This window comes from Electrona antarctica (genome assembly GCF_951216825.1).
Source record: "Electrona antarctica genome assembly, chromosome: 11".
In the NCBI taxonomy this organism is placed as follows: Eukaryota; Metazoa; Chordata; class Actinopteri; order Myctophiformes; family Myctophidae; genus Electrona; species Electrona antarctica.
Genome location: NC_136792.1, coordinates 33,366,392 through 33,393,301, shown reverse-complemented (window position 1 = coordinate 33,393,301; position 26,910 = coordinate 33,366,392). Strand labels below are relative to the sequence as shown.

The window sequence follows — 26,910 nt, the reverse complement described above, 5'->3', positions numbered from 1 at the left end:
GTTATCAGTTCACTAAACACGATTCATTTGTTTCATGCTCTGCTAGTGCAATCAGATTTAATATGGGCTAGGTTTCTCGGAATTTGCTTTCCATTATAGTACAGAAGCTAAGAGGAACAATCGTTCATTTTGTGATACAAGCGTGACATTTGGCATATCTGGGTCATCTCTTTAAAGCGCAAATAACATGCATTTTAAAATGGCTTTTAATATTTAATATCATATTGTCTATGTCCTTCAAAGTTATTACTAATGGTTTGAGCCTCAATCACCACTCTGATATAACCAGTCCTTGACATTTCTTTCTGGACTTTGAAAGCAGTTTTAGCTGCAGTACCACAATGTCCTGAGGTGGTGGGGGTGCTGATATGCAGATTATTTAATATTTGAGTCATTATAATACTGATGCTAGATAAAACAAAGTGGAAATTTGGAACTGAAGACTGAAGAAGAGGAGAAATTATACAAAGTAGGGTGACATTGATGACATCACGATGAGGACAAAATCAGTTGAGCTGTTCCTGAGAGCAATTTCCATTAAAGCACCTATATGATATGAAAGCCTGATTGTTCAAAGTTGGTTATTTGTGGGGATAGAAAACACACACATGGGAGCCCCAAAAACACAAAAGAAATTGAAGTTGAATTCTATATTATAGGTCCTTTAACACATTCCATCCTGTTACACTAGGCAGGATCATGAGGCCAGTGTCAGTCAAATACGCAAAATACCACAGTAGAAGAAGAGATCCTGGGAAACCCAAGGAAGCTTTGAAAAGGAAAGGACATGGTCAAGTGACTGGGCTGCGCCATACACTTTCATGGAAGCTTTCATAGGAGCCAAACTACACCCGGAAGTTCGGCAGAATGCACTGGAGTGGAGTCGATGAAAGCTCAGTGACCAGCTCATGAACAAACACTATAGTAAAGTAATCGCTTCTAGAAAATAACATAACATATGTAACACATTATAGAGCACAAAGCACCTTTCTGAACGTACCAAGTATCACGAGACTTCCCACCATTTCCTGTCTGTCAGTCAAATCTCGTGATACCTCCGAGCTAGAAACGATACCTGCTGCTGTTTAGATCCTCAAATAAAATTATATACTGTGCACTCTGGGCACATCGAAAAGCAATAAGTGATTAGAAAACAACCTGTGATATGTCTGCTTTTATATTTCTGAACCGATTACATGACAAAGTTTTCATAAATAATGTTTGTTATGAGCTGGTCCAGCCAGCTCCACTCACTGCCATGTATTCATTGAACTTCCGAATATTGAACATTATATGTGAATATTATTAATTTATAATGAATAATATTATCACACAGGGAATTGCATTTACAAAACTAATAATAAAAAGATCAGCTACAAATGCTAGACGTAATATTAATAGGCCAAGCAGAGATGGACATGAAAACTTGCATATTTCTGTATTCTATTAACAAAACTCTATGCAGTTTTGTTTTGTAACTAAGAAAGTTACTCTTCTAAGGCCTGACTCACACCTTCACAACAATGTTGCATGCAAGATGTAAGTGTCATGGCCTCCCCAATGCATTTCCAATGGAAGTCACATGGTTGCTTACATCTTGCATGCAACATTATTGTATAGGTGCAAGATGTAAGCAAGTTGTAAGTGTCATGGCCGCCCCAATGCATTTCCAATGGAAGTCACATGGTTGCTTACATCTACCATGCAACATTGTTGTATGCTAGATGTAAAGGTTTCGATCTAGCATACAACATTGTGAATTGTGAATCTGTTGTGAATCTGTTGTGAAGGTGTGAGTCAGGCCTTAGGCCTGACTCACACCTTCGCATCTAGCATACAACATTGATGCATGCTAGATGTATGAAAGGGTTTGTTTACATCTTGCCCCAATGCATTTCCAATGGAAGTCACATGGTTTGACACAACATTTGTGTTGTACGGCTTTCGGCTGCCCCCCACCCCCTCATACAACACAAATGTTGTGTCAAACCATGTGACTTCCATTGGAAATGCATTGCGAGCTTGCATCAGTAAACAAGTCTCATGCATCTAGCATCCAACAATGTTGTATGCTAGATGCAAAGGTGTGAGTCAGGCCTTAGTCATATCATAACTAGTGAGATCTGGCCCAGAATAAGCTATTATTATTGGATAAGACGTCCTGGAAATGACGTAAAGATCATCCCCATATATGGGCTGTGATCTGGCCTAGTCCTGAACGTCACCAGAGTCACCGGAGGACGTCATCATGACGTCATTTGGTTTGCTGGGCTTGTTTCTCTTGCTAAATCTGGCAGCACCGGGGGTCAAATTGTCTTCCCATGGCAAGCCAAGCATTCGCCACTTGTAAATGATCCATTGTTGCTAGCAAGCAAGATGCTGACGTTGATGATGGTGGCACATGCTCACTCTCTCGACATGTAGGCCTATACTGCTTATCCCCGGCTTGGCCCGAGGCTAGATAGCAACTTTGTCCACTCAGCTCTTGTTTTGGGGGTGCGTGAACATTGTGCCAATGTACGTTTCTCTATTGACGTAATCAGGGTGAGTGGTGCCGTACTGAGGCACTGACATTTGCAGTAATGGGTGTCTGCTGATAATCCTCGCACAATTGCTTTGCCGTTTCTGCACCGCAGGGGTGGCCATGAGGGACACAATGTGGTTGTGTGGAAAATCTGTTGCTTACTGCCTGACTTACTGGTGACCGTGAACATGATAGCCTGGCCCCCACTCTTTAACTTTTATTACCCTGTGGAAAATGGGAGAGGAGTCTGCACTCTGTCTGTCTGAGGAGTATAAGAAGCAAGAGCTCCACCAAGTGGTGAAAAAGAAGATTACACTCCATACCCAGCAACTTTGAAACCTTATTTACCCTCCCACCCCATGTAATCCCACATTGCCAATACAAAAACAACTTAAAAGAACATCCCCTGTGCCCTTCGACTGGAGTGCACTGTCTGCACCTTTAAGACTGTTGTACACACAAACGACACACATACTCTGGTCTGGGATCTGCTCCAGCAACAGAATGCCAGCTGCTGACTCGGGTTCATAGACTCAGGGTTCGTTACAGCACTGCCACAGTGAAAAGCCTAGATACAAACATTATTTCTGGAACGCTATATTCTACACTGTAGTCCTCCGTGTTTTGTACACATTTGTACACTCTCTGATCGAGTTAAATACCTGACGGGTCCATTTTAACGCCTGGTGGTCCCCGGACCTGACCATCGAATTGACACAGCGTGCTCTGTAGTATTATAATTTTACAAATTGTGTTATTTCAGTAGAAATTAAACTGCAATTTGCATTCTAATTTTCCACATACTGTACGTATACCCATGCTTTTGTGTCCAGGCTCAGTTACAAAGTTATTCATCAAACTGCAGTCTGAGACATGATTATTAATTCATCGCATCTGTTGAGCTGTACAGAATGCACTGGCAACGGGTGAGAGAGTGCATACGCTGATATCACAGTCAGGTTCTGTGTGAGACGGTGTGGATGAGAACTGTGGTGACAGCTATGATCCTACATGAAGTGAGGGAGGAACAACCTATATTCCCCCATGTGGTGATTTCGAACACGGCTACACTATCACACGTCTTCCAGCCCTGGGCTATACTGCTGCACCTCAGGCAACCAGACACCTGCAACTCGAATTAAGGCTGACGAAGAGACGTGCAGGTAGGAGACGAGCTATGTACTGTACTGTATGTACGTCTGATCCTCCTCTACACCAGTGGTTCGATCGGACCGGTTCCCAACAGTGTTTTCCCACTCAACAGTAAACAATACAAACCTAAATACAGTAATATGTATACAGTGTCACGGTCTGTCTTTCCACAGATGTGTATCCACTTCGGCCACTCCGACATTTCATTCCATCTCTTGATTAGTCCTACAGGTAGGTCGGTACACCTGTCCCCACTCCCTCATCAGCCCAGCAGTGCCTTGCCCATAGAGACACACAGCGCCTACAATTTCACGGTCCCCAAATGAGACAGCGGCCCCACTTCTGGTCCCAAAGTTTGAAAGTAGGTTGACAGAAAATGGGGAGAGATATATGGGGGGGGGGGGATGACATGCAGCAAAGGTCATCGGGATCGGGAGTCGAACCCGCAACACGCTGTTATGAAATTAAATGAAATGATGATGATTACTATATTTACCCAGGGTATCTGGGCTAAGCTCAAGAACTTGTTTCCAGCCAGGCCCTGCTCATAGAACACATTTCATCGTAGTGGTTCAATGCCTTGTTCAAGGGCACTTCAGCGGTGGTAATTTTAACGTGTCGGACCGCTGATTCGAACTGGCAACCTTCCGGTATCAAGACCGCTCCGCTATCCGTTCGGCCACCGCTTGATTACCAGCAAAGGTGCCCGGACCGCTAGGCCAGCCCGTTTAGTTTAGCCATTAAGTTTGTTCTTAATAGTTTTCAGCCACCCTCCCCTAATTATTCGAAAAAATAATCTCCATATTTACAGATATCTGGTGTTTTTTAATATTTTTGAAAATGTTTGAAATCCTTTCACAATGATACTTCACGCACAACATTTGCCTTGGATAGCCAGACCATATCATTGCATGATATTAGTCTCATCCTTCTCAGTGTTAGGATTTTGTCCTAAGGGGCGGTTACATAAAATAATGGATCATTTCAGTAGCAAAACCTTCAAAATGTCTTCTAAATCTAGTCAACCAGGGATATGCACTGGGAAAATGTGTATAACATTATTTCAAGAAACTAGAAATACGAGGAAATTACATTCAACTTTAACAACTGTCCACGGGAGTTTTCATGTTGCGCGCTAAGACTACGGTCATTAGTATTATTGCCATCACCTGCGTGGCTCAGTCGTGTAACTTTCCTGACGTTAAGCTGTGTATGTGTTCAACAACACAGCCATGCAAAATAACATTGACAGCTACGAGGTCACGAAAGCTTGCCCTGCATAGCAACGGTTGCTAAACTATTAGGATTGGCATTGGGCAATTGCTTTTTGGGGTGGGGTTTAGCGAAGGGCTAATTGAGCAATGCCAGACCTAATCTGACTGGGGCTTTTTTTGTTGTTGTAATGGCAGATTTGTCTGGCTGTACCAGGTCGATCATTATATGCTTGGCTGAACGCAGAGTGGAGAATATGTTTTCAGCCCTGTGTGTCTGCATTGTCTGTGTATGCAACTGTGTGTTTGTAAGGGTGCCTTCACACCAGAAAGCTTTACTGCGATTAAAACAAATCTGCTGCACATTGTCGGAAAGTGCGCTTCGTTTGGCAGGTGTGAAGCCTCATTCGAATATCAAAGAACCGCATTCTACTCCGCCAAAAAACGGGGGTTTCGCTTCGCTTCCAATCGCACTTGATTTCGATTCGGTTCAGGTGTGAATGCAATCCGCAGCAAATAAAGGAAATGAAGCAAACAATGTGGCGGGTGAGGAGCTAAACACAGTTGGAGACGGAGAAGGCATATTTTACTCAGCGTGGTCGAATGAGGAGACTGAAACCCTGATCGAAATATGAGACATTAATCAATTGCTTAAGGAAACACATAAAAACACTGCAGTGTAGCCTACAGAATATTCTGTCTGTCTGCGTAAACATGGAGTGCTGTCACTGTGTGGGGAGTTCATCTCGATAAACTTGTAAACATTTTGAGCTGCTGTATGTGCTCAGTGTGCTCTGAAAGATATTGATAAATATGTGAATCCCCATATATGTTTGAAACAGTGGTGGGGATATCCATATATGGACATAAAAGCAATAGATACAGATACACTTGGGTGCAAGTGCAACGTATCAGCACAGACCCTGTCTGTCTGTCGTGTGACAGGTTGTGAGCTTGTATATCTGCTATTTTCGGCACACAGCATGAGTAGCCTATAAATCAGGCATTTCAATGCCATCACGGCCGGCCAAAATACATTCTGTAGATTTAGTTAACTAAGATCTTATGGTATTTAGTCAACTAAATCTAAAATTGCTGTGAAATCAACACTGCTGACGTGTACAGCGTTCCCAACGGGCATCACACTAGTTTTGTGTATTCATCTCAGATCCGTCAAAGCATCAAACTATCAAAATGTCTCCCCAAATATGGAGCCATGAGGAACTCATATGTCAATATGGGGGCACATACTTTGGTCCAATAACACTCCGTCAGGCATTAGCTCCGCCTACAGGAAATACGTAAGCTGCCTCCATGAGACCCGTTTCTGAATTCGTCTATAGGTTGCATTGTCATCATGATTCGTGTGATGTCATGGTCTAATTTGGTATTTAATGGGCAGATCACAGCAACAGAGCTGTCAGTCTGTAAACGAGTCTTCAAGCAACAGAGGAACAGAAGTGAACATTAAGACCAAGTAAAGGCAAAGATGTCAGAGTTTGGGCTGAAGGCAGAACTTGAATTTCTGGTGTCTATTTTTGACCCGAACCACGAAAGCTTCAGGATTATTGACCAGAAGCCTGATGAACTGACCTGCCAGTTCAATGTGACCGGGGGGAAATGGTTGACCATCAACTGCAACATAACCGAATCGTACCCTTCCGTGCCTCCGATATGGTGTGTGGACTCTGATGACCCGAGCTTGGCACAGGTTTTGGAGTGTCTGGAAGATGTTAGAAGCGGCAATAACCTCCTTTTGCAGCAGCTTAAGAAGCTCGTCTGTGACCTTTGTCAGCTCTACAACCTTCCCCAGCACCCTGATCTGAAGAGGTTGGACCAGCCTCTGCCTGCAGCACAAGAAGCAGGACATGTGACATCTGAGGATGAGGAGAAAGAGGATGACGAGGAAGACGACGAGGAAGACGACGAGGAAGAGGACTTAGAAGATGATGATGACCTGGACTATGATGATGATGTCGCCAAAGAGGAGGTAGACCCAGTGGAGAAGGAGAACATGGCCGTCCTGGAGAAGATTCGTAAGAACCAGAGGCAGGACCACATGAACAGCGTTGCCGTGACTGGTTCATTGCAGGCCTCTGACCGACTGATGAAGGAGCTAAGAGAGATTTACAAGTCCAAGAGTTACAAGGGGGGCAACTATACTGTGGAGCTTGTCAACGACAATCTGTATGAATGGCAAGTCAAGGTGGGACGTCAAGCGGTGGATCCAGACAGCCCTTTATACAAGGACATGCAAGTCCTTGAGAAGAAAGAGGAAATAGATGGCATTCTGCTCAACTTGACATTTAAAGATAACTTTCCCTTTGAGCCACCATTCATACGGGTGGTTGCACCCGTGATTTCTAGAGGACACGTACTTGAAGGAGGCGCCGTGTGCATGGAGCTCCTCACAAAGCAGGGCTGGAGTAGTGCCTATTCCATAGAGTCTGTTATCATGCAGATCGGTGCCACTTTGGTCAAAGGAGAAGGCAGAGTGAATTTTGGAGCCAGGAATACATACAGCCATTCCAGTGCACGGCAGGCTTACATAACCAAGGTCCTGATACACGACAAGACTGGCTGGCACACACCACCTAAACAGGACGGCTAGGAGAGGACAATCCAGCACTCCTGCACACCTTTTCACGGCATTGGCTCTGCAGGAGATTTAGCCAGAGGGTCACATGTGTCAGTCTGTGTCTTTCAGCTAATCTCACAAACTGCTGGACCAATAAGCACCATGCATGTGGTAGGCTATAGGCCAATTTAGCATATCCACTTTTTATTTCTCCAATTCGCGTTTTATACTTTTGAAATATTTTACTTTAATATTTTTGATTCACGCTGAAACCTTGCCTAAATTTGGATTGGAACTACACAGGCTGCAGTCATGATCCAGATGGGAGCCACACTACGTGCATGTGGATCTCGGGATCCATATTCAATTTATTCTGACCAATTATCTCACTCCTGTGTGAATGTACAGTGTAGGCTATGTATGCACTACTGAAAAGGTATAGGAAAGAGTGGGGAATGTTTTTGGGGAATATTTGAGTGCATGCGTGTGTGTATGTGTGCGGTCACTAGCTCCCTCTCTACGTTGTGCTGTGATTTGAGACACTCCCTAATGTAAATGATGCAGTATTTTATGGCCATGAACACCCCCCCCCCCCCCCCTTAATTAATTATTTTCTTCAAATGTTAAAAAAAAAAAAATCCACATAAAAATGTAATACATACAAATCACCCAAAGGCAACTGTAAAAATAAATAAAAAGGTATTTTGAAACGGCCACGATCTCTCTGTGGCGGTGGAGAGGCTTGAGTGATTCACTGACCCATTGTCCTGTACTGATGGGGGTTCAAACTCCTGACAGGTTCAACCCATAGAGTAACCTACGTGAAGTGAGGGGCGCTCTTATCATCATACATCATCTCATTCCGGCCAATCACATGTCCAGCTTTTCATGTTTGTGTTTACACAAACACTCAAAACTGGCCATTCATTATCAATGGCATATTTAATGTTTGTGATGGAACAATGACGACCTTTAGTTCAGCTGCGAGTGCAACCGGAAACGGATGCCATTGGGTATGAAGGGGAGCGAGTGGTGGTGGGTTTTCACTCAGTTGAATGCTGGCTGTCAATCACAGCGTAGACACGCCCCAAAAGGATACTTAGTATACATTTTAAAATTAATAATTTACAAAAATGCATATGCTGCGTGATAGAAATATGCAATTGAAAATAAAAATATATGTGAAAAATGTTTATTGAGGTAACAAAGTATAAAGTGAAAAGTCAAGTTCCCATTCATTTCTTCATTGGTTATGAAACTGGATCTGATTCTCCAAAACAACAGTTAAGATTGATTTGGATATATGAAACATCACACAGCAGGCCTATGACCAGAACTCATCGCTTCGCAACACATTTCGAGCTTGTGGATCTGCAATTTTTTATGTATTTTAGTATGATCAAGCAGGGCATACATTTAGGAAAATATATCCAGCACGTTCACGATTTGGCCCAATCCATCCCATAATGCATAATGCACTCTGTTCCTACCCGGAAGGAGGAGTGAAATCGCCTCATGCGCTTTTGAGCAACTTAATGCAAGTGGATGGGAGGAGAAATCCGGTGACATCTCTATTAATATCTAAGGTGTGTAGCATTCGTCTATTAGTTTGCCAATGCACTGCACTGTGGGGTCAATACATTATCATCATACAATATCAACATGATAAAAGGCACAGTTCAGTGAGCTCACTTCACATGGGTGTGATTTTTCAGATAACTGTTAAGATTTAGAAGGAATTTGTAGAATGGCCACAGTCAAACAGTGAGCAAAGGCATCCCAGTGAGTGCATCAGCAGCAAAATGATGCTGTGTATTTGAGCTTCACATCCTACATAATTTGACAGAAAGTTATTCTTCCACAAATTGTATCCTTGTTCTTCCAGCCATGCATCCTGCATGCATGTTTTATCATCATAATTGCTTGTGCAGACCCGCGGTATCTGTTGTCCAAGTACTTGGTGCAGTATCATAACAGGCCTATTGTTGATATGTATGACGGATGACATTGATGACATCAGAGAGAGCTGCTCATTTGACAACCTAATACCCACTAGGCACTGCACTCCCATGGGTTCTCAGCAATACACAGTACACACCACATTTGAAATCAATTGCTTGAACAGTTCTTGAGATACATGAAGGACAGACACACATTTCTTCGCATTTTATAGATAACCAGCCGTGCCCGTTGGGCACTGGCCTACTGAAATGATGCAAGTTGGAAATGCATGCCCCACCCAGTCTGTGTCCCTTTTATGCCCATATATGGAGTTCTTTGTCAGGCATGCATGCCCAAATATGAGTCTATGGAGATGCTAGAACAGAACATCATTGTGACATCAGAACAGATCAGCTCCATATATGGAGATATAGGGGTGATCAGGTTCAGAGCCCGGCCAGGTTTTTGTGCTGGTTCTGGACAACCGGCTATCCGACGGACTCGACACCGGTCACTGCACTCCCTCTCTGGGGGTTGTGGAGCACGTGTGTCGAATTTGAAGTTGAGAACGGTTATCGAGTTACATGGATTACAGACGTAAGTATTTACGTACACATAGAGACCTTTGGTGCATTTATAGATAGATATAATAATATAGTAATGTCCATTGTGAGCGCATGCCCGTCTCATCTGTCTTCTTTGTCACTTTTATGGTCAGTCTATGACGGGGGTCTTCAACATTTGTTTTAGACCAAAGACAACTTGAGAGGAAGGTGAAGCAGGGACCCCCCACTGTATACTGTGTTGCAGAATAACCTTTTCATAGATTTCATAGACACTGTCTGACTGTCATCAGTGTATGTTGTGGATTCATGCTAATGTGTATTTTCAGAAATAACTTGACCTTTCACTCTGTACTTAGCCAAGAATAGCCGATCTACAGGCTCACAATGCCTTGCAGCGCATACTGTATCTTTTTATTTGTTATTATAATATTATTATTATTATTATTATTATTACCCTTATTATTATTATTATTATTATTATTATTATTATTGGCAAAGTGTGACATTCTGCACTGATTGGCTGAATTCTGGGCCCGTAGCGAGATACCCGTAGAAAGACCATACATGTGTGTGCAAATAAACGTTAATTCTGGAGCTACACAAAAAATGGAAAAGGAAAAACGTTCATCATTCCTCATGATTATTTCATTCTTTTCCTTTTTTGAGGGGTGCTAGCCCCTCCAATGTCTGGCTTTTTAAAATTATATCATACGGCAGCTAAGTCTATGGTTTGTTTTGAGCACTTTAAACAAACATTGCCAGGCGCCGCTTACTACATGTGATATCTTTTATTCAGTTGATACATCCTTGTTGCTTTCTCCATTCAACAGGATGATGATGGACTGTTGTCTGTTGGGGATTTGAACACATTGGCTCTGTAGAACTGCAGCTCCTTAATGCTCTCCTGAATGTCCTCCAGGGCTCTGTGGGAGGCTTTCGTCTGAGGTGTCAGCTTATACTCTTCTGGAAACCACCGCCTGCAAAGCTCCTTGATAGTGCTGACGTCAATTATTCTGTAATGGAGGTGCTGCATGAACTGTGGCATGTATTTGTCCAGGAACTTCTTATCCGCATGCACAGAGTTACCGGCGAGAGGACATTGTCCGGGCGGGGTGTGCTGTCTGATGAATGAGAGGAACTCGTACTCAGCCTGCTGCAAGCTGATCTTACTTTGCTTTACGGCCTTTGTCAGCCCTGACTGGCCGTGATGCTCCTTACACCAGTCAGACATCCCATCCAGGAGCTCATCTGGTTGTTTGATTATCAGGTTAGGCCCCACAGCCAAAACAGTGAGTCCAGAGTTTGTGATAATGCACGCCATCTCGATGATCTGGTCTCTTTCGATGTCCAGGCCGGTCATCTCCAGGTCCACCCACACCATCCTCTGGGACATCTCAGGATCTGCTTTGGTAGACGCCATTTTCTTTGAGACCCCCGGCATGTATAAGAAACACTACTGATGTAAGCCAGTTCAGTCGATCCTGCTCAGTCACAGTTGGCTCTGTGTTTCTCCGTAATACCCTGGTCTGAATTAACATCTCAGCTGAACCAATGGAGTACACCTGGGTAAGTGGGTAACACTATATATAGACAGGCACACACTGATGTTATAGCACTAATGTCATAATACCGATGTCAGCTGTGACGTCAAAACAAACACACGCACGCACGCACGCACGCACGCACGCACGCACGCACGCACGCACGCACGCACGCACGCACGCACGCACGCACGCACGCACGCACGCACGCACGCACGCACACACACACACACACACACACACACACACACACACACACACACACACACACACACACACACTCTACTACAACTGTGTCCCTCTCCCTCTCTGTTGAGTTGTTTTTAAAACCACCCTGCATGGCCTGGGCCTGCATTTTATGAGTTAACTCAATACAGATGTTTTCTGCTGCTCAAAGTCCACCCCGTCCACCCCTAGCTCCCATTGGCTGGGATGAATGGGGGGAACATAAGGGGAAAAGGACTGTTTGAAGTGACAGCTCGCGTGTTTTCTTGCTCCAACTCCGTTCACAGTCATCAGTGAGAGATGTCTTCGGAACACGACAGAGCCGTCCTGCAGGCTATCTTCAACCCCAACACGCCTTTTGGAGACATCCCTGGCTTGAACCAGGAGGACGACTTAACTGACGATGGTAAAAAGCTTATTTTTTTTTCCTCCTAGAGTTTATCACCTCACTGCAGATTGTTGATTCCCTATAGCGTATACGATTTTCCATTTCCCCAACATTTTAATCTGGAGTTGAAGTCTGGGGGACATAAATCTGTTTTTTCTTTTTTTTGCCACAGTATACCTGTCAGCTGAGTTTGAATGTTGTTGGGCCTTATGTTTGTGTGTGCTTTTATTTATCATTTTTTATTATCTGTTGCTACCAGACAGTGGCTTTGACAGGGAGTTGCTGATGCAGGTGAAGCAGCTGGAGCTGCAGGGCGTCAGCGCGGCGGAGGCCGGCGATCTGCAAGGCGCGCTCCTCCGCTTCGGCCAGGCCATCCACGCCCTGCCTCGCCGAGCCTCGGCCTACAACAACCGCGCACAGGCTCTGCGTCTGCAAGGGAACACCGCAGGTAGGCCTACACATCATGATGCTACACATTGTCGCTGTGGAAGTACAGATTTATATTCGTTTTCATGTAAGGACCCCCAGAATGATCTGTATTTGGCCACAGAGCCCCATCTCAAAATATAGGTTGTTTCAGGGACCTAAGTTTAATAATATAATATTCAAAGATTTGCACACGTTTACAAACGTTTTCAAAAATAGCAGATCTACAAGCTTGTTTGGTGAGACACTTTCATGCAACAAAGTGGGCTATAGCATAGGCCAGGGCATTCATTTATTAATAAAAAAGAGAGTTGAAATATGGAGATAAAAGGTTTCTGTCTGACAGCGACGTTATACAGCTTTGATATTGATAGTTTAGAACACTGAGCAGCTTGATCTATATCTGATTGAGTTTGCTGAGACTGCTGTGCGTGATGTGTTTGACAATGCATTCTTCTTTAGTGCTGCAGCTCACCCCAATTATAAATGCCTGTACAGTACTGTAGGTCCAAAGTCATATACACGTAGACCTATATAGGTCATATATCATACGCCCAACTTATACGCTCTGCATAACATCATGTAGACTGCACTGTAGACAATACGGCCTATAGTATTATACAACAAACACATCACAAACTGATGACGTCCTCTTCCCTGTTGTATGCAAATGGCAAGTGGAAATGGAAAGGGTTCATGTGGTTAAAGCATTGTTGTAAAAATGTGCTGGGAAACTATTTTCAGCACCAGGGGGATCCATAATTAGTGGGATTGAGCACACAGCATGCATGGCTATAAGGAGACCTGCATAGCCGCTTGTAACATCGTCCCTCCACCGTGTCCCCCCTTACATTTAGAAATAAAGTTATAAGAAAGACAGGTGAAGACGCCGATTGTGATTGGCGATGTATGATGATGTATGATGACAGGAGCGCCCCTGACTTAACACGGTGCATGGTGATTTTTTGTAATTGCAAAGAAAATACAGTACCGAGTACCAGTATTCACACAGCAACACAGGCTATACACTTTGTGGCATTGTACTGTGTGAGCAACAATCTCCCCATAGTAACCACATATAAACCCTATGGTTTTCTGGAGTCACTCAGGGCTCTATACTAGGGTATTTTCTGTTTTCTGTTATTGTGGGGAAAGCTTTCGCTGACAATAGCCAATCGACAAGCTTACGGCGTGTTGTTGTAAGCGTGCCGATCTGCTATTTTCTGCAAAGGCTTTCCTACCCTCCGTATCCTGAGGAAAGCTTTCGGTGTATGTGGTTAAAGCAGTGGTTTTTCAACCCCTTTCATTTCCATTATTTATTCTGCATTTGAGCCACGGACCATTGATGACATTAATTCTCAGACGCAAAACTAAACAATATGTCCACATTTCCATGCTGTATTGAGATTGGTAACTTGGTACTAGGTACCATTAGGAGAGAACACAGGCAAATGTTGATCAAAATAACAATTCTTCTACAATCTCTAATTGTGCAGACTTACTTAAACGTAAATTAAGTAATGCAGATCGGTTTAACAATAACTTAACTCTTGACACCAAATGGACCTATATTACGGGTCTATTTGGTTTAATTTTATGCTCTCAAGAGTTAAAGGTCTATAAGGGTCCATTTGATTACCAACTCTCCATCATTTAGCTGGAGACCACCTGCCTGGAACCCTCTCAAGGACCACGAGATCCCCGGACCACTGGCTGAGAACCACTGGGTTAAATAAATGAAAACTCAAATTAAAGCTCTCCCTTTTCTTTTCCCAGAGGCCATGGAGGACCTGGGCCGTGCCATATCTCTGAGTGGAGGCAGCGGCCGCACCATGTGCCAAGCACTGGTGCAGAGAGGGCTCTTGCTCAGGTTAGCGGGGCGTGATGAGGAGGCCAGGGAAGACTTCGAGAGGGCAGCCACGCTGGGCAGCGAATTTGCACGGCAGCAGGCGGTGGCGCTCAATCCGTACGCTGCCCTGTGCAACCGAATGCTGACGGAGGTGATCAACAAACTACGCAACCCTGACATGGCCGACGTGCCTGACATGCAATAGCTGGACAATTACAGATGGAGAAACTGATAGTCCGGTGGCCAGTGGTACATACTCAAGTGGTACATACTCAAGTAAAGTATTCAAAAGTACATTTTCGTGTTGATATCATTGCATTGTATAAAGAATTGTCAATTTGTAATCAAATAACATGGTGTAATTCTTTTTTATTGAATACTTGTAGTTCCGTTTGTCACCACTAGATGTCAGTACTTGTATTCTGAAAAGGTGGACCATCACCAACAACATTTCTTCATTTTGGTAAGGTACTCCATATGTACAAGAAAATAAGCTTTTGACCAGCTATTAATGAGAAAATGCAAACATAATCACAGGCAACAATATCTAAACAGACACGTAATATGTTTAGTTTCACATAATATTATGTCATGTGAAACAAACTCGGATACTGGAAGCTCGTTGTTAATACATAAATCATTCAAATGAATACATAAGAACATATTTATTATTAGGAGAATTATAGACGATGTATACGTATATTAAAATATGCAAATAAAATAATAGCCTAGAGACATGGATAAGAAATACCAAGAAATGTCTATGAAACCTGTAGTGGAGAAGGCTGAACAAACAGTCAAAAAGGACACATCTATACCTTTAGGCTGGGTGCTGGATCAAAATGAAGGAAGGTCTGAGGAAGGGCTGCGGCCCGAAACGTTGGGAAACTTGGGAGCCTGAATTGGTGTGCCGATTTTTTCATTTCTTATATGTCTATGAAACCTACCATTTTTGTTGGTTTATTTTGAAATAGCCTGTAGCATTTCTGTGAATGCCTGTGTCTCATGAAAGCTGCAGTAACTTTCCTATTGCTTGCAATTGCTTCATAACAAATTCCCACTATTCATTCAAATTATGGCTACTATATGTTCATTGTTCAAGGGATAACAATAAATTAACTAATCGGTTACTATACTTTCAAAAAAATTAGCTCTCAATAAAGCGGCACATTGCAACACGTTGTGTTATTGTAGAACTGAAGAATTCTGGTCAGTTTTTTTCATAAAGATGTTCATCTATAATGACTTGCACAGAATAGGGACGCCAGGTTGAAATTGGATTTAATCAACAAAGGGCCTCAAGGGCAAGAGACCAGGCCCTTGAGGCTGAGAACTGGTCATTCTGATGTCACCATATTACTGATATTACTGACTATTGAACGCTAGAGACTGTCAGAAATTAAATTAAAATCGGGAAAACTATCTGTACTGATTTTCTATTTTTGCGTTGGCTATTAAAAAAAATAACAGATATACAAGCACAGCATGTTCATCTACTATTTCGGATTTTTCTTTTTTTTCCTTTTTTTAAACTTCCTGTATGCATTTGATAACTACCGATTTAGAAAGCATTTGTAGAATCTGCCTTAATGGACTAAAGGGTTAAATCTCGATTTTACAAGAGAGGTGCTTATGCAATTCAAGAAATGTCAAGTTCAGCATAAAAAAACGAATCAAAATCAACTAAGAAAGTCTATCACAAACAATCATTTATACAATCATGATGCAACTATGAGGTGTGGATCCGGGAGTCCCCCATGCATGCACCAGCGATGCACCCGGCCATCATCAGTGTGGCTGAAGTGCCCCCGGCTGTGTCGCTGGGTAAAGCCACGGGCTCTGTGCGGGCGTCTCTCTCGTAGAAGGAGCAGACTTTGAGATGTTCCGACATGGATGGGACCTCGTCGTTGAAACGCCATCTGTCCACCGAGGAGAACCCACAGCTGAACTCCCAAACCTGCAGATTGAGTTATACACATCAGAATGAATAATCAATATTCAATAATCATCCTTACAGGGAGAATATTGGGTCATCTTAAAATCGTCTCATATAAGAATTGTGGTCCAAAACTAAACAAATTGTGATATTGTCAAGGAGATGCATGGCGTTGTATCGTTTAATTGCGATAGTCAGCCACTCATATTTGATACAGTCGGTTTATAACAGTAACATTATCGTTTTCACGCCGTCAATTATTGATGCTTTATATCCATAATATATGTCAAACCGCTGAGATCATTTTTTTTTGTGTTTTTGGAACACTATTTTTTCGTGTGCCACGTACTGTAGTTTGATGAAGAGCATTATTTATGGTTGCCTCACAGGCTGGTACATTATGATACCAATACTTTTGTACTTTTAATCCAGATATTTAGTGTACCGTGGAAATCGGAGGGGAAACAAATTTGAATTGAATGTTAGCATGAATTCCTCCATCACTTTTAGTCTCGCATTAGCCAGACTCTCATGGAGTCTCCATCTCCCAAGCAGAGTTTGAATTGAATGTTAGCATGAATTCCTCCATCACTTAGTCTCGCATTAGCCAGACTGTCATGCAGTCTCCAGCTCCCAGCCTCCCAAGCAGAGTGGGTGGAGGCGTGGATCTGTTAAAGGTCTGACTACGCAAGACTATACATTGTTAGGGAGCCATTGTTGGCCTCATGTAGCCCATCATGGACACACTGAGTTAGGGCTTGTTGTCCCCTGGCAGCAATAAGGCCCTGCTTGCATTCCACATCTCTGATATCATGGGCATGCTCTGTGTCCTGTGACTGCACAGTGCATACGGATACCAGTGCAATATATCAATCATTAACAAGTAAACATAAAAGTAAGCCTTGTCGAGCCATGAGGCCCATAGGGCAGGAGCCTATCTCATGTTTCTGTGGCGTGTGGCAGCTTGATGTACAAGTACACCCCCTGGACATGACGCTTGTATATGTCGCAGGGACAATCTAACCCTTGATGCTGAGTGGCAAGCAGGGAGTCACTGCGTCTTTACTCTTTGGTATGACCTGGCCAGGAATCGAACCCCGACCTCCCAGTCCTCAGGGCGGACACCCTAACAAGTAAATATGTACTACTAAACTGTCACAGTTTATGCTATAGCTCTATTCTAATAGTAATCATTGCTATAGACATTACAGAGTGTTGGTTCAGAAACAACAGTGTCTCCGTCTCTCTGGTGCTTTGATAAACAGAAAATACCTTTTCGGGTCAGGATACCATTTTCATCAAATCAGGAGAGATAACTCACTGAATGAAGCAACAACAGCAACCTGAAAATATATTTCTAAAAGAGATGGAGAGGCAGCTAGGGAGACCCCTGCTACACTTTATCATTACTAATATAATAGACCTTTAACCTTTTAACAAAAAACTTTGGATTTAAACAAATTACATCACTTCTACTACCTTTAACTAGGCTACATAATCAATATAGGCAAATCATTGTCTCTTTTTTCTAATTTGTGCGGGATTGGAGTGTCATCAACACTGTGTGTGTGTGTGTGTGTGTGTGTGTGTGTGTGTGCGTGCGTGCGTGCGTGCGTGCGTGCGTGCGTGCGTGCGTGCGTGCGTGCGTGCGTGCGTGCGTGCGTGCGGCACAGGCAGTCTATGCCTAATACAACATTGTCACATGCCAAAAATAACAGATCTACAGCTATACATCAGGCTTTACAGGAGCTGCATAATAAGTTAACAGTGACAGTCAGGGAACCGATATAGCAGTATGAATGACCTGGTAGCCATGCAGTGGTTCTCAACCTGTGGCGCTCGGGTCAGAGGACAGTGAGGTGACCTTTTTAATACCTTAAAATAAATAAAGATTTCAAATAATAAGAAAGAGGAAAACAACTTGAAATTTTCACAATTCTAGACCTGTACGTGCCCGTCACAGTCGGCCACCGGCCTACTTGGGAACGATGCAACTTGGGAACCTAATGATATAGGTTGTCATAGTATACTCCAGGTCCTGGCTAAGATATGTATGCACTTCATTTAGCGGAGAATATCTCAACTGTTCTTGGCTAATATGACCGCTGCGAACAACTTAGGACCTGTGAAAAAATCTCTATCCAGGGCGAAATACCCCAAAATGACCACGCCCTTTTTAAAATAACCGCCACTTAAAACATGCCTCTATCTTCCAAACCGTTGGAGCTACAGATGTTCTGAGATGCTCATGTTCAGAATACTCATGTTTGAATACTCAATAGACCTTAATGCACATGGTGGTCATCTTACCATAAGTTAATGGCAGGGTGGAAACTAGCCACAATTTGCCATTGACCGCCCATACATCCAAACAGACAAAGTCCTATCTAATTGTATTAAATGATGTCAAACTCACCAACATTGCAGCTGTACGAAAAGCTTTAATTATCCTCTATCTGCAAAGTGTTTGTTTAATAAAAATCCATGGTAGACATGTTATGAGCTACTTTATGTCAAAGTATGTTTTTCGAAGTATTGGAGTTTGGAAGCGCTCATTGGATAATCACTAAACATCCCTGCGTACCACCTGGTTTGCATTTGCACATAATGCAGGAGGATGTTCCGTTACAGAAAGCTAGCGCTTCCAAACTCCAACACTTAGAAAAAAATCACCTGCAAGGAATTTCTTGACATAAAGTAGCTCATAACATGTCTATGGTGGATTTTTATGAAACAAACACTTTGCAGATAGGAAGAGGATCATTCAAGCTTTTCGTACAGCTGCAATGTTGGTGAGTTTGACATCATTTAATACAATTAGATAGGACTTTGTCTGTTTAGATGTATGTGCGGTCAAATGGCAAATTTGGCAAAGTTTCCACCCTGCCATTAACTTGTGGAAAGATGACCGCTGTGTGCATATGGTCTATTGAGTATTCAAACACGAGTATACTGAACATTTTGACAATCTGTCGCAGAAACAGTTTAGAAGATAGAGCCATGTTTGAAGTAGCTGTCATTTAAAAAAGGGTGTGGTCATTTCCGGGTATTACGCCCCGGATAGAGAATTGTTCACAGTTCAAGTTGTTCGCAGCGGTCATATTAGCCAAGAACAGTTGAGATATTCTCTGTTAAATGAAGTGCATACATATCTTAGTTTTACAGTTTTAACTGTCAGCCAGTGTCCCACATGGAGATCTGTGTGCCTGTGCCCACTGGCAGAGCCTGATTGGTTGAGCCTCAATTGGCTGAGGCAGAGGCTGGAAATTGCACAGGTGAAAGGAGTTGGCCTCATTAGGCCCACTGGCAGAGCCTGGCCCAGGTGAAAGGAGTTGGCCTCATTAGGCTCACTGGCAGAGCCTGACCAGAGCCTTTTGTGGTGGTTCTGGAGAACCGTGGGTCCGACCGACTTGATACCGGGCACTGCACTGTCGAATGTGAAGTCGGTGGGTGAAACGTTTCTCGAGTTACGTGCATTACACACACACATGCATGCAGAGACGTGGCGCAATTATAGTAGGCTGTATCTGTGGAACCAAGTCAAACAAAATTCAATCCTCCAATTCCAAGTGCTTGTCAGGTTCGGGGACCCCCAGTTCAAATATGATTATTTTGGGGAGACAGTTTATTTTGGGAACAAATGTTATTATTTTGGGGGGTCCCCAGTTTATTTTGCGGCGTCCCCAGTTTAAATACCTCAATGAAATATTGAATATATTGAGGTTTTGAAGAACAGGGCAGACATTATAACTTTATAGAAAGTATGTAATCACATTACATGGGAAGGAAATACAGTAGGCCTATATCCTATTCGTTTTGAATATTGCATACACCTTATTTGGATAAACACTTTTGCCAAAATCTATCAATGTAAGTATCATAACACACATCATCAAGTAATTAAGTTTCGAACAGCACATCAGTCATCTATATGAACTTCAGTACTGTGAGGATTACAGGAGACAGGAGTCCATCCTGCACAATAAATTAAAACTAAACAATGCATAAAGTATCCCGGAAGGGCAAGCATGGATCAAATGAGCTGGAATGCAGAGAGGATGGGGTGCCTTTCTCTATCAGCAAACAAAGTAATACAAAATACAAACGCTACTGTAGGATCTATTCGCCATCAAACTGTCTCCTTCGAGTTATATTGCTTTTTTTTGGTTTGGAGGGTATAAGTTGTTAAAATAAACAAATACTTGCTTTCTGGAGACATCTCCACGAGGTCCCCCCGTAGGAGTATGTTTTCTTCTCCCACTTGAGGGAGACCATCCCCCTCTGCTGCAGCAGGCCGGAGCAGAGCTCTCTGAACAGCAGGGAGACCTGTGACAGCTGGCATAAGGTGAAGCTGTCCAGGTAGCTGGCTATGTGCTGCAGGATCTCAAAGGGCAGTCCGGCGAGAGCATCTGCATTGCGAGCACTCTCTCCTCGCCCCGTGCCAAGGGTGTCCCCTCCCTGGTGAAGTGACAGGGGGACCGCTGGTCGGAGGGCAAAGGTGCAGAGGTCAGTGCAGTATCTTACCGTAGCTTGCTGACGGCAGGGGCGGAATCTCGACTGGCTGTAAATGCAGCCCAGATAAGCCAATGGGCATCTCTGTTGGAACCAGCCGTCGAGGCCCGCTTGGATGTCTGAGTGCACGTTCTTGAAATGGGAGGGGTACTCATCGCGGCGGAAGAAGCGGCCGCAGTCACGTCTGAAAGCCGAGCTCGTCTTGTTGTGCCTTCTGGTGACGGATTCCATTTGGATGCACATGTGGAGTCCTCCAGGCCTGTCAGCGACGACATCGGCGAGCGACATGTCAGCCCCGAACGGAGTTGAGGCGAAGTCGTACGTTTGTGTTCCTACATCTATGTAGAAGCCGTCCGTTCCCGAGGTCTCCGAGATGAGATGGCCCTTCAGTTCCTTCTCCAAGGAACACAGCAACGTGGTGCTTATCTCATCGCTCTTGGGCAGCTCCTCTGTCGGCACTCCCAGATCTGACGTGTCGACACTTTGCCACTCAGTCTTGACCTTGACAGAAGGGTCCTTCAGATGATTGCGCTTTGCCCGGTAGCTGGTGGGAATGTTAAATGTCCGCACGGTTTGGACCTCAATAGGCTCCAGGCCACCATAAACAAAATCCATTTCTCGGGGGGTGCAAGCAGGGAGCTGGCCAAAGTGAATTAACATCGGCCCATTGTGCACCAGATAGGAATTATATTCTCTGAGAGTTGCTTCTTTGCGTATTTTAGCCAGAACTCCTTCTTGCCACGGTGCCGTGCCAGCTGCGGCGTCCACATCGACAACCGACTCCTGCCTCAGGAGTGAGTCTCTGATCTCCTCCTGACTAACTGATGAATGTTTCTCTTCTTTTGCTCCAACGTGATCTGTTTGTTTGTCAAGGTTTTTGACTGTCTCCTTGCATCCTTGCATCTCTTTCCTGAACATTCCTTCCCAGGAACTGTATTTTATCATATTATTTACATCTTTGCTCTTGGCAATGGCATCTCTCTCTTCTTGACTTAGCTCTCCATCCTCCTTCACTAGTGCACAGGCATTTCCTGCAAATTCACTGCACCCTGAACCGCTAGCGCCTTCATCTTCACAACTGGCGCCTCCGACAGCCATAGCGTGACGAGGAGGTCCCTCGAATTCCTCTATCAATTCAGGGAAAATATTTTTCATTTTGATGGACCCGAACAGTAGCTCTTGGTCCCTGAGGGCCATCGCAACATCCAGGTGTCCCTCGCCCCGTAGGTCTCCTGACACATTTCGGTAGAAAGCCGTGTCTGTGTCGCCGGAGACGGGCCAGCGGATCCACTCCTGCGAACAGCAGACGATGCTGGCGGGACAGACTTCCAGATGCTTGGCAAGCCTGTGTCGAAGCATGGTGAAGGGACAGCCATATCTCACGTTTAAGCAGGGCACATTCTCGTTGCGGCAGAGAAGCTGGTGCTCCTCTTCCTTACACATGTGCAGGACGGCACCACAGCCTTTGCGGCACTTGATGACAGGACACGAGACAGCAATCTTCACTGGGGCCTGACAGTGTGCGTTGAAACACTTGGCACAGTGCTCATGCTGCTTAGGGATCTGTGACACAGTGACACGAATAAAACAATGTCGTAGTGTGTAGTATACTGTATACTGTGCGCACACGCACAAACACATGCATGCACGCATGCAGGCACGCACGCACACACGCACGCACGCACTTTTGATTTTTTGATTGATTGAAAATTGTATTAACAGTTTGCAGAATTACAGTACATTTCAAGCACAAACTCAATAACGGGCACACACACACACACACACACACACACACACACACACACACACACACACACACACACACACACACACACACACACACACACACACACACACACACACACACACACACACACACACACACACACACACACACACAATTTTGATCCATTCAAGAACAAAGCAAAAACTTACCATAGTGACTCACATACAGGAGCTTTCTTTGACCATCTGGAATTATTTTCATTCAGTTCAGTACCATGAAATACATACTGCCAGAAATGTTGCATCATCAAAACTAAGATAATAATTGAAAATAAAAATAAAACATTTTTATTAGAATAGTGGGGGGAAAAGAACATGTTTAGATATTGAGCAATACATTCCATCAAGTATAAATAATGTTATGTTATTAATTTTGTTAAATAATGTTGTTAAAATATACATGAATACTTACATTATCTTTATACCTTAACAGTAAAACTAGTAACTATACAATATATATTCTTTCAAATATAATCTGTTTTCTTAAACTAAGCAATCAGTGAAAGTCAGCAGGATCAACAGACGTCCTCACCCTTTGTCCCTCAGTGCCTTTGTGCCAGTGTGCCGTGAACCTCAGAATAACCTATGCACTGTGTCTGCATGCTATAAATAGACACAACAACACAATTATGACCTGCTTATCACCAAGCTGTGATACAGTAGCCTACAGATTGCTTTACAATAGCATCATGGCTATTATTACAATGATGACAATTCCGGCTATACACTGAGCTGCCTTAGGTCGTGACCAGGCTTTTCTCTTTGCAGATGAATAAGGCTGGGAACGAGGCTAGATCACTGGAGACTGGCCCAATTGGCTCTCTCCGCAGATTGGTCATGGTCCTGCCTATACTTCACCTGAAAGCCTTTTGAACAGACTGTGTTTCCATAAGCTGCCCTTGGAAGCCTTGAGAAAGATAGCTCTATGACTCACTCAGTTCTTTAGACTGCAAGGTATTTGAGTTATGTTATGTGATTTGTGTTTAGCTTAGGTTTGAAGTTGGGTTCTGTTAGTTAGATTAGGTTTTCCTTTGTAGCCTATTGTCCATTTATGTTCCAAATTTTGATGTAATAAATGTATATTCAATTTTAAATTCCACTTCTCCTTTTGCATTTCATGTTGCTTCCCCATGTCGCATTCTGTGCCCAGAGTGTGCCACGCCTGGGTCGCTTCCCTGATGTCCCCCCCCTTGTTTCCCCTCTGCTGCTTATCCCTTCACCCCCTCTGCTGCTTATCCCTTCACCCCTGTTGAGTCCTTGAATGGGTGCATGATGCATCCACACAGTAGATTCACCAAGATGCCAGTTGCCACATGACACATAAAGACCCCCCAGGAAAGTGTTCTAAAACTTCTAAACGTCATTACCATGTTTTTTGTTTTGCAAAAAGTGTCCCTTTAAGACGGTTGTGCTGGTTCATTGTACTGCTTTTCCTGGGTTTCAGTATGTGTTGAACTGTGTGTATGTTTTCAGTGTTTGCGTGTGTTAACTGTGTTTAAGTATAAGTTATATAGGGTATTGCAACTCTAGATTAATCCCATTATAAAAAAATCTAGTGTTGCAAATTGCGGCTAAGTAAAGTCTTCATGTATTGTCCATGTATTGGTTTCCTGAGTGTACTTTGAAGTGAGTTATGCATATTATATATGGGTCCAAAACATATGGGTCCAAACACTGGGTCCTGACACCGAACCCTAGGGGTTGTAACAGTGGTGAAGTGCATACTTACTGAGAGAATATAGTACATTTAGTTCTCTGATGCATTTTGTTTCATTATTTGCTAGTCCTTTTCTCTTAACATAAAAAAGACCCATCATCTGATTGAAATATTGCATAATTTGCGATTAAAATAATTATTGGCAATGAATGCATGACTTGTATGTTTCCATGAGGGTTCAGACCCCCTGCCTTATGAGAATTAATCACCCACTGGCTCCGACATAGGCTACTGTAAGCTGAACCTGAAATTTGTACTTGTGTTGATTCAAATCGCCCACTAGATGTCAGCAGCAGACTTTGATCAAGTTTGATAAATGCATGTTTGTTTTTCCAGCAAATGGTGCTGTTGTCTATTTTGTATTCAGAATGTGGAAGAGCACTGTGCATCTCTGCACAGCTGGAATCATCTCTAGTCTCCATGCAAATGGATTATTTTCTTCCACCTGGCACAGAATTACAATAAGTGGCTTTGCCTTGAGGCAGCAGCTTGGCTTTACACTGCTTAATGTTGTATTTCAGTGGTTTTCAAACCTTTTCACAAGGTCCAGTATTTATTTGGCATTTGAGCCACGGACCACCATTTGATGAGATGTTGCCTAATATATTTTGTTATTGTTTGATAAGATTTTGTCCACAACCCCAAGCTGTATTGATGTTGGTACCATAGGAATAGCAATTAGTCTACATTGTGTAGGCTTCTTGTAAATTAAGCAATGCAGATGTTTAACAATAATTTTGAGAGCGTACAATGAAACAAAATGGAACCATAAGGGTCCTTTTGGTTTCATTTTACACTTTACACACTCACAAGTTATAGATCTAATAAGGTCCAATTTGATTACCAACTCCATCATTTAGCTGTGGACCAAGAAACCATAGCAAATCTTGTAGATATACATATACATTCTCGTAGGACAAATTATACATGAGGCTTTTAAAGGCAGGGCCGGTTCTAGCCTGACCCACTAGGGTGGGCAGGACGAATGCAGGGATTTGCAGTGGGGGGGGGGGGGGGGGGGGGGGGGGGGGGGATGCATAGGGGGGGTGTCACACCAGGAATGGCGAGGCAACGCAGTTGGGCAGAGTTTTAACAGTATAGTTTTATTTTCCAAAGTGCATAAGTAGTGACAAAAATACAGAGGAGACCAAATGTCTGAAAATAGAAAATAAGGTATATTCAAAATCAAGTACTTTATATTATATACAATGCAAATCAAAATCATTTTAAATAAACCATTATATAATATAAGTATGTATAAATCAGGCCTTTCTAATGTAAAGCAAAACATAATATATATATATAACATACTACATAATATATATATATATATATATAGACATAATAAATCAACAGATCTAGATCCTTTCAACCATGGTAACAAATAAACAAAACACCTCAGCTGCAGACAGTAGTTTACAAGTTGGAGACCAAGTTCAGAGATGACACACACACAACAGAGGATGCCATCCGATGCAATGTCAAGTTTTCATCTACGAATGTGCTAGAATCACTCAGAGACTGTGCACAAAAAGGAATTGTCTCCACCCCTGTCTCGCACCTGTTGTCTCTCATCACCCGAGAAGGAAGGAATGTTTTTCATGTCGCAGACACAAGACCACGTGGTTCACAACAAGATGCTGACAGAACAAACCCTTAATGCGATAGTTCAGGATTCTTCTAGCTAACATTGTTGCAAAAGCAATAATCTCTAACTTCTGATTCGTGTAAATCTAAAAAAAAAAAAAAAAAAAAGAAATCTGCCTAACGATGATGTCACTGGTGGACGGGTTTCTAAACTGTTTTTGAACTCGTTTTGTTTTTCTTCCAAGGGCTACCAGTCAGCCGTTTATCTATTTCTGCAGCCTCTTGCCCTCATCCGAGTGGCAGCATTATTAAAGACTTTATTGGTGCACTTGGGGAGCTGGGTAATACGTATAGTGTGATGTAATGACAATTGGTATGAACCATTGACAATGAACCATTGTAAGCGCTTTGAGTAGGCACGTAGTGCATAGAAAAGCACCATAAAAATGCAATTCAAAAAATGCAATTCAATCACCTCCTCAGAGAGACAGTTCTCCTCAGCTCCAGGCCAGACTGACTGACACTGCCATCTCCCAGAGCTATATACCCCCCCTGGCTCCTCCCACAACACAGGACCAAATTAAAAGGGGTTAACATGATCCACATCATGTTATAGTCTAGGTCAAAAGGCAGTTATATACACACATTCATATTTCAATGAGCTTGTAGCTCTTCTATTTCTCAAAGTCCTTAGTTCTCCCAAGTCCTCTTCCAACATCATTTTAGACGCCAATGTCCCTCGGCGACAAGCAATCCTCCCTACCTCTAGACAGGAGTTGGTTTGGCCCAACTTGGCCCATTAGTGCTGTGCTGTCCCCTATTTAAAGTGACAGGACACCTTAGTAACCGTTTGAGAAATTGTGGTTAGAGCCGTTTGTGATCTGTTTGCTTGTAGTTTTGTTTGTCCATACCCTACCTAAACAGTGCGCGCTACTGAAAGGCATGTAAAAGCAAACAGACAGTGACAGGGTG

General features: G+C 43.2%; 4 protein-coding genes across 4 annotated transcripts; 2 read left to right on the top strand and 2 right to left on the bottom strand.

The window, feature by feature from the left end:
- Positions 1-6,376: 6,376 nt before the first annotated feature.
- LOC306932117 (ubiquitin-conjugating enzyme E2 Q2-like) lies at positions 6,377-7,498 on the top strand (the record flags this gene model as incomplete). The annotated part of the gene is made up of 1 exon (XM_079513819.1): positions 6,377-7,498. The coding sequence occupies one exon, from the start codon at positions 6,377-6,379 to the stop codon at positions 7,496-7,498; it is 1,122 nt and encodes a 373-aa protein (XP_079369945.1).
- A 3,297-nt stretch (positions 7,499-10,795) lies between these two features.
- On the bottom strand, positions 10,796-11,365 carry LOC306932116 (oligoribonuclease, mitochondrial-like; the record flags this gene model as incomplete). Its single annotated transcript, XM_079513818.1, has 1 exon — positions 10,796-11,365. The coding sequence occupies one exon, from the start codon at positions 11,363-11,365 to the stop codon at positions 10,796-10,798; it is 570 nt and encodes a 189-aa protein (XP_079369944.1).
- A 658-nt stretch (positions 11,366-12,023) lies between these two features.
- Positions 12,024-14,630, top strand: ttc36 (tetratricopeptide repeat domain 36). Its single transcript, XM_079513513.1, has 3 exons — positions 12,024-12,144; positions 12,386-12,574; positions 14,329-14,630. Exons 1-3 carry the CDS (start codon positions 12,039-12,041, stop codon positions 14,604-14,606), a joined length of 573 nt encoding a protein of 190 aa, XP_079369639.1. The 5' UTR covers positions 12,024-12,038; the 3' UTR covers positions 14,607-14,630.
- A 1,500-nt stretch (positions 14,631-16,130) lies between these two features.
- On the bottom strand, positions 16,131-25,954 carry LOC306932115 (F-box only protein 40; the record flags this gene model as incomplete). The annotated part of the gene is given in 4 exon segments (XM_079513817.1): positions 16,131-16,358; positions 20,540-20,551; positions 20,553-22,412; positions 25,913-25,954. Coding segments are annotated over 4 exon segments (2,142 nt in total).
- Between the last annotated feature and the right edge of the window lie 956 nt (positions 25,955-26,910).

Coding starts and splice junctions, on each gene's coding strand:
- ttc36 (XM_079513513.1), top strand. CDS start 12,039: ATGTCTTCGGAACACGACAGAGCCGTCCTGCAGGCTATCTTCAACCCC. Junction 12,145..12,385: donor GGACGACTTAACTGACGATG/GTAAAAAGCTTA, acceptor TGTTGCTACCAG/ACAGTGGCTTTGACAGGGAG. Junction 12,575..14,328: donor TCTGCAAGGGAACACCGCAG/GTAGGCCTACAC, acceptor TTCTTTTCCCAG/AGGCCATGGAGGACCTGGGC.